Source organism: Penicillium nucicola (genome assembly GCF_028828085.1).
Source record: "Penicillium nucicola strain IBT 29836 chromosome Unknown utg000001l, whole genome shotgun sequence".
Classification (NCBI taxonomy): domain Eukaryota; kingdom Fungi; phylum Ascomycota; class Eurotiomycetes; order Eurotiales; family Aspergillaceae; genus Penicillium; species Penicillium nucicola.
The window spans coordinates 1,972,335-1,985,507 of NW_026643125.1; the positions used below are offsets into that span (position 1 = coordinate 1,972,335).

General features: G+C 49.6%; 3 protein-coding genes across 3 annotated transcripts; 2 read left to right on the forward strand and 1 right to left on the reverse strand.

Annotated features, from left to right (window-relative positions):
• Nucleotides 1-250: 250 nt before the first annotated feature.
• N7511_000758 (putative glutamine-serine rich protein MS8) lies at nt 251-875 on the reverse strand (the record flags this gene model as incomplete). Its single annotated transcript, XM_057123183.1, has 2 exons — nt 251-619; nt 747-875. The coding sequence occupies 2 exons, from the start codon at nt 873-875 to the stop codon at nt 251-253; spliced, it is 498 nt and encodes a 165-aa protein (XP_056988916.1).
• Nucleotides 876-3,620: 2,745 nt separating this feature from the next.
• N7511_000759 (sugar transporter family protein) lies at nt 3,621-5,290 on the forward strand (the record flags this gene model as incomplete). Its single annotated transcript, XM_057123184.1, has 3 exons — nt 3,621-3,797; nt 3,875-4,549; nt 4,646-5,290. The coding sequence occupies 3 exons, from the start codon at nt 3,621-3,623 to the stop codon at nt 5,288-5,290; spliced, it is 1,497 nt and encodes a 498-aa protein (XP_056988917.1).
• Nucleotides 5,291-6,750: 1,460 nt separating this feature from the next.
• Nucleotides 6,751-10,173, forward strand: N7511_000760 (GPI inositol-deacylase; the record flags this gene model as incomplete). Its single annotated transcript, XM_057123185.1, has 2 exons — nt 6,751-7,299; nt 7,354-10,173. 2 exons carry the CDS (start codon nt 6,751-6,753, stop codon nt 10,171-10,173), a joined length of 3,369 nt encoding a protein of 1,122 aa, XP_056988918.1.
• Between the last annotated feature and the right edge of the window lie 3,000 nt (nt 10,174-13,173).

The window sequence follows — 13,173 nt, forward strand, 5'->3', positions numbered from 1 at the left end:
ACGTCAAGTCACAAACAAACAAAAGAGAGCATGGTATCAAAGAAAAAGAGGCCTGTCCTGTTGCCAATCATCACAAATGATCATAGGGCTCAATCACTATCAGAGCTAGAGCTCGAACTCGAACTAGACCCCTTACGCTTGTGCTTCTTCTCCTTCTTATGCTTCTTCTCTTTCTTGTGCTTCTTGTCCTTGCCACTACATGAAACGAAACGTCAGCATACACCAAACAAAAAGCCTCCAAGACCAAAACTCACAATTTGTTATTCAGAATATTGGCTCCAACAGCACCCAGAACGGCGCCGCCAGCGGTACCAAGCGCACTATGACCCAACTTATGACCCATGAACCCACCAGCAGCACCACCCATCAAAGTAGACCCGAGTCCCCTCTCACCCTCAGCTCCAGGTGCTCCAGGGGCTCCCTGTTGCTGAGGTGGCGCACCACCATAGTAAGAGGAACTTTCACCACCCTGTTGGTACTGCTGCTGCTGAGGCGGGTAGGGCGAGTGACCGCGGTCTTGCTGAGGCTGGCCGTATCCCGGACCACCTTGATATGGTCCCTGTTGGTACTGCTGCCCGTAAGACTGCTGAGGTGCGTGTTGACCGTAAGCGGGTTGGCCCTGTTTTCTTGTCAGCCCTTTGTCTTGGTACGAATACGAGGTACAGGAGAGGACAGGAGAGAAAACTCCGTGTGGGTTTGATGGAGGGTTGATGAATTGGGATCCTTCAATTTCGGGCTCGAATTACCTCTGGATAATAGCCTTGTTGAGGCTGGGGATGGCCTTGTTGCGCGGGGTAATACCCTTGGCCTTGTTGGTCGTAGTATTGACCACTGCCGTTGTATTGGTTTTGTTGGGAACCTCCGTAATGCGACATTGCGAGGGAGATGTATAGGGTTTGATGAGGAGGAGAGTGCAAAGGATGGAAAGTGAATATAGGAGAATGAGGACAATAGAGGAAGGGCGGTTGGGACAATAAATAACTTATACGGCATCAGCGGATCCGCGGGGCTTAGCGGCCAAGCACCGCCTCATGTCCCTTGGATCGTCTGCACAGCCTCATGCTGAGGCTTGACTTATGCGGCTGGAGAATGGTCTGCGTCATGATATGTGAGTTTGATCTCAATTATTTCTACAGTAGGCATACAGTACTGTATACACTTACTGTATATGGGTCGGTTAGGGCCAAGACTGTTGCCCCACAGCTTTGCTGCAAGGAACCGAGCTGCATTCCGAAACGGGCAAGATATTTATAGAATCTATGAGGAAATGTATTGCCTAGTGATAAATTAAAGCCTAGTAGGCAACTCCGATAGACATGATTTGAGAGTATGACAATGGCTTCATCTCAAGACCTTCTCTTATTGCAATCCTTTTCCAAGTCTAGGCCCACTAGCTACGATTAAAAGGTTCTTCATCTACGATCTTTTATGGCATCAGCCTTCAGCCTTCAGCCTTCATTGAAAACATACTTTCTATTGATAACTTTATCGGACATTGGCGCATACTGTAGGTAGTACCTCGAACAGCCTTAGAGCTCTTGAGGCCCTGCAGTCCGGCATACTTCAAACTCCCCTTCTGATTAACAAATGATTTACTTGCTTCGATTATATGATGACAGGACCAGCTTTTTTTGTTCTCTTCTCCCCCTTTTAGTCTAGAAGCTAAATACTTCCATGCCTCCCGGGTTGTGGTCTTAAATGCTCCGTTAAGTCTTTTGATGGGCAACTTCGAATGATGCACAGATAAAAACTCATGACAAGAGAGATGCGTTGAAGGTCAAGTCTTCGGTTTCAAATCTCTCAAGACAAGTTCTCGAATGAACCAGAGAGAGTCAAAAACAAGTAATAAAGAGGCCAAGAAAAGGCTAAACAAGGGCTTCGCTTCGATGCTTTCATATGTTTAAAAGCACTATTCAATAAGTTACATTGTGGCGCTGTATCTGTGCATGACCCCTTATATATGAACCAACCTCTTAGCTATATTCCAAGGCTCCGGGTTTCAATGAGATGTTAGCGTAAGTATAAAATCATCTTCAGCGTTCCTAATCTTATTTCTGCGCCAAGCCAAGGTCGTGCACAAAGGCGGCACGGTACAGTCACGGTACTACAGCCCAAATCCGAGGCCGACCGGGCCGAATGAGAATGTCTCCTTCCTAGCTAAGGCAGCTAAGAGCGCACGTGAATGTCCTAACCCGGCATATGGATACAGCGGCATCAAGTTAATCGCCTTCGAATCATGACAGGTACTTATTCTAGAAAATAGTTACAGCACCCATGGATATAAGCGAAGCGTCACTTAACTCAGAATCCAACATGAAGATCGAAATTCCCCATGAAACGCTAACTCGCCACGCTAACTGAGCACCTCCGCCGAGCGGCAAGGGGGGTCATAGCATGAACGCCAATAGCAAAATACACGCAAAACAAAGAAAGCAAGCATGACATAGATGGCAACCGTCTGAGCGCGGTTGGCAGAAGCTTTGCCAATCCCATGGCAAGTATTGGCATCGTCGGCGGCTGCTGCCAAGAAGCACCGTACCTAGGTAGGTTTGAGGGGAAAGCGTATGCCAAGGGAAAGAGAGCCATTAGATAGCCGGGTAACCGCGGAAATGCCTGAGGAACATACAGCATGGCACTGGGCAAGCAGGAATTGTGGGGTCTCGGGGTTCTCATTCCACATCCATAATGCCGGTTAAAAGAACACGGTTGACACGGTAGACACGGACTTAGACTTAATCGGCTGATATTCTACCGTGGATGCTCACTTGACTATGGCACTGTCGGGCATCGTCCGAGGACGCCCTCCAAGCCACCGAAGGCTAAGCCCACGGCTTACTCTGGAGAAGCAGTGCCAAGCTTCGACCCCGGACGGGAGAAAGGTTAAATCTCGTCCAAGGTTGACCTGGTTCCACGTGGTTGTCAGGGTCGATGGGAACACAACGTGACTCTCTATCATATAGCCTGTTGGATACAGTATACTGAATGCCGAGGTGGGAGGTTGTGGGTCATGCGATTGCGCTTCTCCACAACCCCGGTCTGGGCACAGATCCGGAGAATGTCTTGGCCGGGGTTGACATGTAGTGTTTCATCCGAAAGGATCTAGTTTAAGCCCTAAAGCTGCACTATAGCAGATTTTGCCCGAGTGACTCCCCAGATTCGGCAGAGGAAGCGTCCGAATGTAACGGCGACAGAACCAATCAGCAGGGCTGGTCACCTCGTTGCTCCGATATCGTGCCTTACATCCATTAAACACAAATTCCCTTTCTCTCTGGATTGGCTGAGAGCAGGCACAGAGTCTATCTAGGAAGTCTCGGTCAAGAAGGGATCGGCGGGCTTGGATCCATTCCCACAGTTCTCTCCAGGTTGACCCAAGCGAATGGTGGTTGTATCCCTGCTAGCGGACCAGTTGGCCTTGACTTTTTGCTTTTTTTTTGGCTCTTCTTTTGCCTGTGGCTGTTTAGCTTTGGGGATCCGGGGCTGGCTCTCGTATTTAGAGTCTTGCCCTCCCCCCGCAGTTGTTTATATCTTTCCTTCTTCTTATTACCGTTATAATTTTGTATAAGTACCGGACATCCTCTCCCTCCTCTTCTCTGCTATACCCAGTGTTCACAGTAGCAGCCATGGAGACCGAGAGCAAACCCCCATACGCAACCGCGTCACCAGACGTGGAGGAAAACATGAGTGTCGGCCAATATATCGCGACACGCTTCACTTCGCTGAGACCCCCAATGAACCCCGCGCCAAACCCCTTCAAAGCCCTAACCCTCCTAAACAAACAACAATGGCTAAATTTCTTGGTATGCCGATCCCCATCCCACAAGGCTGAAACAATCTTCCCCGCACAAAACATGATCAAACTAACCAAAAAATACAGGTCGCATTCTGCGGCTGGTCATGGGACTCCTTCGACTTCTTCACCGTCTCCCTAACAACCTCCCAGCTCGCCGAAACCTTCAACAAATCAGTAACAGACATAACATGGGGCATAACACTAGTCCTTATGCTACGCTCCGTCGGCGCAATAACCTTCGGCATAGCCTCCGACCGCTGGGGCCGCAAATGGCCCTTCATCGTTAACCAGCTCCTCTTCGTCGTCCTCGAGCTAGGTGCCGGTTTCTGCCAAACATACAAGCAATTCCTCGCCTGTCGCGCGCTCTTTGGTATCGCCATGGGCGGTCTGTATGGTAACGCCGCTGCTACCGCGCTGGAAGACTGCCCTGCTGAAGCCCGTGGTATTATCTCTGGTCTTTTGCAGCAGGGTTATGCTTTTGGTTATCTGCTTGCTACGGCTTTCGCGCGCGCGCTGGTTGATACCACTCCCCATGGGTGGAGGCCGCTTTATTGGTTTGCGGCTTGTCCGCCGGTTCTGATCATTATTTTCCGGCTGTTCCTTGGTGAGACGGAGACTTTTAAGCGGAGACAAGAGACCCGCGCGGAGATGAGGGGTGGTGTTGCTGCTTCTTTCTTGTCCGAGGGCAAGGTTGCTCTGCAGCGTCATTGGCTTATTCTCATTTATTTGGTGTTGCTCATGGCTGGCTTTAACTTTATGGTATGTTGCACATCCCCCCCCCCCCCATGATATAGCTGTGGCTATACTTCCTTGCATTCATGAAGTATTGATTGCTGACTTGTTTCCTCTGTTTAGTCTCACGGCTCCCAGGATCTCTATCCAACAATGCTGGAGAACCAATTCAACTTCTCTAAGAACGCAGTCACAGTCACACAAGTGGTGGCAAATCTAGGCGCGCTCTCTGGCGGCACGCTCTGTGGCTGGGCGAGTCAAATCTTCGGCCGCCGCTTCTCAATCATAGTCATCTCGATTGTGGGTGGTGCGTTGTTGTACCCCTACACCTTCGTGCAGAATAAGAACGTCATTGCGGCCGCGTACTTTGAGCAATTCATGGTGCAAGGCGCCTGGGGTGTCATCCCTATCCATCTGATGGAATTGTCTCCTGGCCCAATCCGCACATTCGCTGTGGGAACGGCGTACCAGCTTGGAAACCTTGTTTCGTCTGCCAGTTCGACTATCGAGTCCACTATTGGTGAGCGGTTCCCCTTGCCGCCGACTGAGGAGTCAAAGCATCGGTATGAATATGGCAAGGTTATTTGTATTTTTATGGGATGTGTTTTTGCCTATGTTATTCTCATCACTTTTGCTGGTCCTGAGAAGTTGGGTAGAAACTTTGATGCTGAGCATGATGCTGATTTGCAAGTGGTTGCTGCTCACCGGGGATTTGATGACAAGAAGTATCCTGATGAGGAGAAGGGAAGGGTTGAGACTGTTGAGTGAATTCGTGGTCTTTAGATTTGATTTTTGCATGATTAATGAGATTGGTTTCGGGACATTCAGCTCGGATTCTTGCTCATGGATAACTTCTTCAGGGCCATACTTGTACCTATATGTAACGTTTCTCCAGGGATGCGTCCGAGTTCGTTATTCGCTCTTGCAGCTCCGCGATGGACAATGTCTCTCTCTCTCTGGGAAATAAAGAAGGTTAATTTTAGCTCTATATATATCCATCAACTATATCGACATCAAAACACTAGTATCAGAATCTGCTTAATTGTATTCACTCAGTCTAGCCCAGTAGGCTAGTCATTGGGTTGAAAGGTATCTTCATTCCATAGAAGGGAGAGCAATGAATAAAATTGTACCCACCTTCTAGTCGTCCTTCAAGTGCATTAGAGTATTAAGGTCAAAGTGTCAATTGTGGAGGTGTCTCACAGGCGAGAGCAAAGGGGTCAGACTCCAGACTCTTTATAGCATGAAGCCCCGCACTTGTCCGACTCAAAATAAGCAGGGATGAGTTGAAGAAGCGGCTAAAGACAGTTGTGTACAAAGTTAACGTTAATTAGAATTAGGTACGACTTAGGTTTAGTTATAGATAAGTAGCCAAATAACCCACACATGGAGCAAAGGTTATGGAGTCCAGGGTCTAATCACGCAATAGCCCCTGATTATGAAGACATCTGGGATCTGGAGAGTTTATATTGGTTTCATTAGGAGGATAGAAGGGTGGGAGGATTGCAGTCTTTAAGTGAAATGTTGACAGTGGCAGTGCCCTATGGTCAGTGCGAATCAGACTGAGACATAGAACTAACTTAATCAATTCTGACCAATCTAGACCCTGAGCTGCTCAGATCTCGGCTTAAAAATATAGCTCTTCGGTGTGACTGGGGAACATACGCGTCCTGCAGGAACTGTTAACCGGCGATACACGGTTGCCTGCTGTGCCCACAAATTCCTCAACTTTGGCCAGTAAATGTCCACGTATTTCTTTGCTGGTCAGAATTGTAGGAAAGATTTAGGGTATCTAGGCCCAACTGATTAAGTCTAAACCGTAAAAATGGGGGCTTTGTTCCATTGTAGTATGTTCAAGTTGTATGTCTCATGCCAAGCCTGCACTGCCAATTGCGTCGAAGAGAAAAGAGCAGATCCTACCAGAGTAGAACCAGAGTAGAACTTCATTTTCTCTCTCCCTTTACTACATTATACTACGACATCTCAGTCCTTGCGTATCCACAATAATCAGGGCCCTCAGGGACTTTTTCTCCATGCCAAGGCCCAGACAAACCGCCAACCGCCCTTCCATTCCCGTCTTCCCTCGCATTCCATCCCTTCCCTTTCCCTCCCCCATCCTCTGTCCTGACTCGCCCTGAGGGTTTGTGTGCGAGGCTTAACCCCCCCTGCGCCAAGAAACCCGGTCCCTGTGCTCGTGAGTGCTGGATGAGCCGGCTCCGCCTCCTCCAATGCACAGACGCTCGTCGGGCTCCCCTGTCGAGGACGAAGATTCCTCGGTTTCCCGAACCCCAGATGACCATGGCTCCAACGCCTTAGACGAAAAATCGCGATCCCAGATAGCCCGGCGCGGTACCAGTTTTGATCTTCGTCGCGACGGCAGCGCGACGCCGCGCTCCCGGAACTCGAGCATGTGGCGCAATCCGTCCTCCCAACCTTCCAACGATACCAAAACCATGCCATTGGGCTCTCCTCGGCTCCCGATGGAGGTTCCCTCACCCGAAGGTCGTCACTTGCGACAGTCCCGTTTGCGCAGTCCGTGGTCCTGCTCGATTCTCACAGCGTTCACAACCTGTGTCGCTGTGGCATTTTTGATCTCCATTGTCCACTCGTTTACCGATCGTCAGGTCGGCGGTGATGGATGCGGTGTGCCGATGATGAGTCCGACCTTCATTCGCATGTTGGAGTTTGATACGGAACATACCCGTTTTGCGAGCAAGTACAACCTTTTCGTGTATCGGGAAGAAGGCGTGGACCCTTACACGCAGGATAACATCGGGGTATGGTGATCTGAAATAGTGAGATGGGGCTGAGCTGGGCTGACTCGTTTCTAGTTGAATGGCGTCCCCGTTCTTTTCCTCCCCGGTAATGCTGGCAGCTACCGACAAGTCCGATCTTTGGCCGCAGAGGCCTCGCGCCATTACTACGATGTGGTTCGACACGATGAGAGCAGACATGCGGCCGGGACACGGAGCTTGGATTTTTTCATGGTCGACTTTAATGAGGATATGGCGGCGTTCCATGGACAGACTCTGCTAGACCAGGCGGAATACGTGAACGAGGCGATATCTTATATTCTATCACTTTACCACGACCCCCGACGAACCCGTCGAGATCCCGGCTTACCAGACCCGAGTTCTGTCATTTTGATCGGTCACTCGATGGGTGGAATCGTCGCTCGAACTGCTTTGACTATGGCCAACTACCAGGCCAATTCGGTCAATACGATTATCACCATGTCTGCGCCACACGCCAAACCACCGGTTTCCTTTGACTCCGACATTGTCCACACCTATAAACAGATCAACGACTACTGGCGCGATGCCTATGCCCAAACTTGGGCTAACAACAACCCCCTATGGCATGTCACCCTCATCTCTATTGCTGGTGGTGCGCGTGACACGGTTGTGCCTTCCGACTATGCCAGTATATCTTCCCTCGTACCAGAGACGCACGGGTTCACCGTTTTCACATCGTCGATCCCGGATGTCTGGATTGGGATGGATCACCTGTCGATCACTTGGTGTGACCAGTTCCGCAAGGCGATCATCAAGTCTCTATTTGAGATCGTCGATGCTCGACGCCCAACACAAACGAAACCACGAGCAGAACGCATGCGTGTTCTAAAGAAGTGGTATCTAACTGGATTGGAGCCAATAGCTGAGCGGACTCTCCCACAGAAGGAAGCAAATACTCTTCTGACCCTTGAGGATAACGCAAACACCATTCTCGCTCAGGGTCAAAGATTGATTTTACGCGAGCTCGGCCTGCAGCATGGTGCGGATGTGCGTCTGTTGCCGATTCCACCCCAGGGTGTCTCCGGTAAGAAGTTCACACTGCTCACGGATCAAACACTTGAAAAGAATGGAAACATCGAGGTTCTGTTCTGCAGCGTATTCCCGCTGTCCAACGGCCGGTCAACCAACTTTCCACTGAATTTGGACTTCTCTGGTGGTACAGTTGGCTCGACGCGCTTGGCTTGTAAGAGCGCAGCCGAAGACAGTATTCACCTGCCTGCTTCGACCCTCTCGTCGAAACATGCTTACGAGCGTGTCTCGCCGTTCTCATACCTCCAGTATGATCTGGAGGGTCTTGCGGAACATCAATTCGTAGCCGTTGTGGACAAGGCCAGCGTTCCGACTCCCGGATTCCTCGTTGCCGAGTTCTCGGATAGTTCTGATGCGATGATCCGAGCTAAGGTTGGATTAGGCGGCTTGCTGAGTGCTGGTTTGAAGATGCGGCTACCTGCCAACCGGCCCATGCTCACCGAGGTCAAGATTCCTGCATTGCATTCCAGTCTGCTTGACTACAGGTTAAAGATAACCCGGCACCCACAGAAGCAGGAGTTATTTGCCCCGTTGCTTCGACAGTCTGTCTCTGACCCTCATGAGTCTAAGTTTTTCGTTAATGTGAACGAGGTCAACGTGAACCTGCATGGTATCGCACCCTATATGCCGCCAGCGATTAGCGAGCAGGCTGCTCTTGGAGGCGTGTCTTTTCACCTGTGGACGGACCCAAGCTCGGATTCTACGGTTGATATCTCCCTCCAAGTTGACCTCACTAGTAGTCTTGGAGAACTGGTCATGCGCTATCGAACCATCTTCGCTGCGTTCCCGCTGCTTGTCGTTGCTCTTGTTCTTCGCAAGCAGTTCCAGGTCTACGATGAGTCTGGCTACTTTATTTCCTTTACTGATGGCCTTGACCGTGCTTTGAGATCCTCCTTCCCACTCTTACTGGTGGCTATGTCTCTATTGGCTACCTCCCTGGCCACCACAAAAGCTTTACCTCAAACCGACGAGACTCTCCACTGGCGAACGAATGCCACCGAGACTCCAGTCGATTTTACCAAGAACGATCTGTTGCTGGGATCTCAAGATGCTTTCTTCTGGTTCCTAGTCCCTGTTTTTGGTCTTATCAGTGTTGGAGTCTGCGTGCTGGTCAACTATCTCGCCTTGACCCTTGTCAACATCTTCTCGTGGGTATATGGGATCTTGCATAGCAAAACAGGCTACATCCGGCGTGAGGACCGCGGGAACCTGCCAATCTTTAATACCCCAACGCCTCGACGACGCATCGTCCATACTGCTATCCTCCTAGTCCTTGTCTCAACAGTCATCCCATACCAGTTCGCCTATATGGTTGCCTGTATTGTGCAGCTGGCTACGTGTGTGAGGGCACAGTGGCACGCTAAGGAAACCAGATCCACCTCGCACCTCAACTTCGGTAACTATGCACACTCGATCTTGATCTTGATGTTGTGGATTTTGCCTATCAACGTGCTGGTTCTTCTGGTTTGGGCACACAACCTCGTCGTGCACTGGTTCATGCCCTTTTCATCTCACCACAACGTCCTCTCCATCATGCCCTTCCTCATCCTCGTAGAGACCATGACCAGTGGCGCCATGATCCCGCGGATCACAACCAGATTCCGACACATCACCTCCATGATCTTCTTCGCAATCGCCATCTACTCGGCGATCTACGGCGTCTCATATGCCTACCTCCTCCATCACCTCGCCAACCTCCTCGCTGCCTGGTTCGTGTGCATCTACCTATTCGGCAACAACTTCTCACCCCGTCGTCTCTGGCGCATCATTGATGGCGACGAGCTTCCCTCGGAGTCAGGAAGCAGTCACGTTAAGAAGAAGCCATAAGTTCCCGTCCACTCCATTTTTAATCCGTCTATATTTTGCTAAAGGTCTCGGAGTTGCGAGTCGCACCGCGCATTTGGGTCTGGAGTTCGAGCGTTTCAGTTTACTTGATTTTGTCTTTATTTTGCTCCTTTTTTGTACCCTTGTACAGACATCGGGATCTCCCCTTCCCCCAGCGCTTATGTTTATGTTCATCTTTTACGGACCTGAACTGAACTCTCTCTTATCCTCTGACGCTGATCCTGATCCCACTCGGCGCTTGCAGCCCAGATCCCACCACTTAGTCTGGGTCTGGGTCGGGTCACAGGAATCGAAATCCTGTGTATATACTCTTGTGTCTTTTCCCTGTCTCTGCTTTACTTCTTCAACCATGATTTTGGACATAGAATTCGGGGGTGGTGCTGCAAGGATCGTATGGGGATCGGGCGGGATGGAACGAAGCTGTTTTTCTGATTCATGGTGGTTGTATGTGTTTCGTTCTTTGGTTTATAGAGCTGTGCATCACATACTAATTACCTTTACCTCCTTGACTCTGTAACCTACTGATCTAAGTGTAATCGTGATATGCCGACTTGCTGTACCTTATGCATACAGTAGACGAGCATCACAGATCCACTTTGGCTGTCGAACACATGGAACTAGAATAGGATAGCCGCGATAAGTTATTATCGTAATACAATCTTCCAGTCAGTCGAGCCAGAGGTAATGCCAGCCAGCCAGGTACATATATATCGCGCGAGCACGTACCTGATTACACCAAATATAAATTCCGCTGTCTTCACATCGCACGAACCCCGTCCCGCGTCAAAGTATCAACAGCAGATCGACTCTCTGATAGGTTGCTCGGGTTACCCCTTTTCTGGGTATAATTCTGGGTTTATATTGATAGGTCCGTCACTACTGTAGGTGATGGACAGTAGGGGCTACCCTACTGTACCTGTCGACCGGTTAGGTAGTCACTCCGTACTGCAATCTGCATAGCAGCATACTGTACTGCGTACAGTATGTATCAGACAAACAACGCAACGGCCAAAGCGCATTCCAGCATACTGCACCGTACTCAAAACAGACAAGTTACTAGAAAGGGGGCTAGAAGAGACGTGAGCCAGGGGGCTTGAAAGGAAAAGGGGGGACAAAGCCACACACGATGCAATACGAGGATGGCAGGGCAGGTACATGTACTTGGGAGATTGGCTACAGTAGATGGTCTTGGATCGAGGGATGTATTGTGACAGGGAAGGCATCAAAGAAGGAAGATGATCATGGTCCCCTCTTTCTTTACCCCGGACTCGAGGGTTGAACTTACCGTTGACTTATACGTCGGGGGTGGGGACATAGTCTAGGCTAGCACTAGCACCAGGACTACTGTACTCTAGGCAAGACCTGTCAGAGATGCTAAGAGTCGAGCTACTGTAAGAAGGGGGCAAATCCCTTCATCCATTCCCCATCAAATAAACAACTGGGGCCTGCCATGCGGATCGGATCCACTATACAGAGTGATGACCTCGACCCGACGTAGGCGACAGCTGAATCTGGTCACAGGTGGCGGGTCCCCGCCACTGCTTTCTTGGGAATAGATTCAAGACTGGACAGGAGAAGCTATTTCTGATTGAAGATCTACTGGCTGGCGGATGAGTCGGCATTTCATAAGGGACGGTGCTGGGGCTTCATGGAAAGTAAGGAAGTTTTTCTGTTCTTCCCGTGGCTGTACCGAGTTCACCCAGGCATTTTTAGCGTTTGGCGTTTGGATTTGGATTTATTGCCATTTTTTTGATCTTTTAACTTTTTTTTTTTGTTTTTTGTTTTCTTTTTTTGCCACCCGGTACTTTTCGCGGGGGATAAGGCTAAGGCTACGATAATGCCCGCGTCAGTAGGGGGTGAACGAGGAGTTGTTACTTGGTTTGGTGAAATGGTGCACAGTTAGGATGTGAGATTTGAATCCAAGAGACAGACTGTACAGAGAGTGCACAACGGGACTGCTGCCACTCATACTTCCTAGGTCTACTTTGATATAAATTTTGCCCGCGATAAGCGATAAGACTAAGCGGTGAGCGACATGCGGTCACAAGTAGCCCGTTTCATATTGGGAACAGCCCTGAATGTCAGACTAAGTTATCTTTATTTCTCACATTAATACCCCTGATTCTACTGATCAGGTCGGAGATGACCTGCAGATCTTATGGCAGACTGGTCGACTTAGCTCTTAGTACAGCCCCCGCTGAATCAGGACACTGAAAGTCTGGTCTAGACGGACAAATCCGGAGATCCTGAGAGTCAGTTCAGTGTACAGTACTCGGTATTCTCTAAAAATATGGCCCTCAAAAAAATCTTAAAGTTCTTCATTGGATATCCGATATGAGACTGCGCCACCCGATCATGAGTGGCGACCGGGGCCGCCAACTTGTACGTTAGAGTCGTCTCGGCGGGGCAGTCATCTCGGGGGTTCCCCAACCACACTGGAGACAAGGCTTTCTCCTTGTTCATCGTTGTTGTTTTCTAGTTAAGAGACGACAATAGACAGCATAAGTAAGCCCAATCTGCCTGACAACGGGTTCAGCCAATCACCGTCGCTGGATTCGGGCACAAGTTCGACTGCAGCCAATCGGGGCTCTGCAAATTCAGCCACTAGGCCTAATGCAGCTCTAGCGCGGGACAATGAAAATTTTTAATCTTTTTTTTTTTTGCGTAGGGTTTTGCCGCCCAGAGCCACACGATAAATATCTTCCCCCCTTCCCTTCACTTCTCCCCTCCTCCACTGCATCTTTTTTCGAGGGTTGGACCTCCTTTCTTTCTATTTTTCTATTTCTCTTCTGTTTAGAACAGGATAGAAATACCACCACGCTCGATTCCTTGAGCGTTGCGTCTGATCTTTAGACGCCCGTTGAGCTTGTTGCTCACGAAAAAAAAGATACCCCTCATAGAAAAAAAAAGGAAGGATTTCTCTTTCTTTACTCTAATACCCCTTCCCGTTTTTCTACGAAAACCGCCAAAATTTCTTCCAAA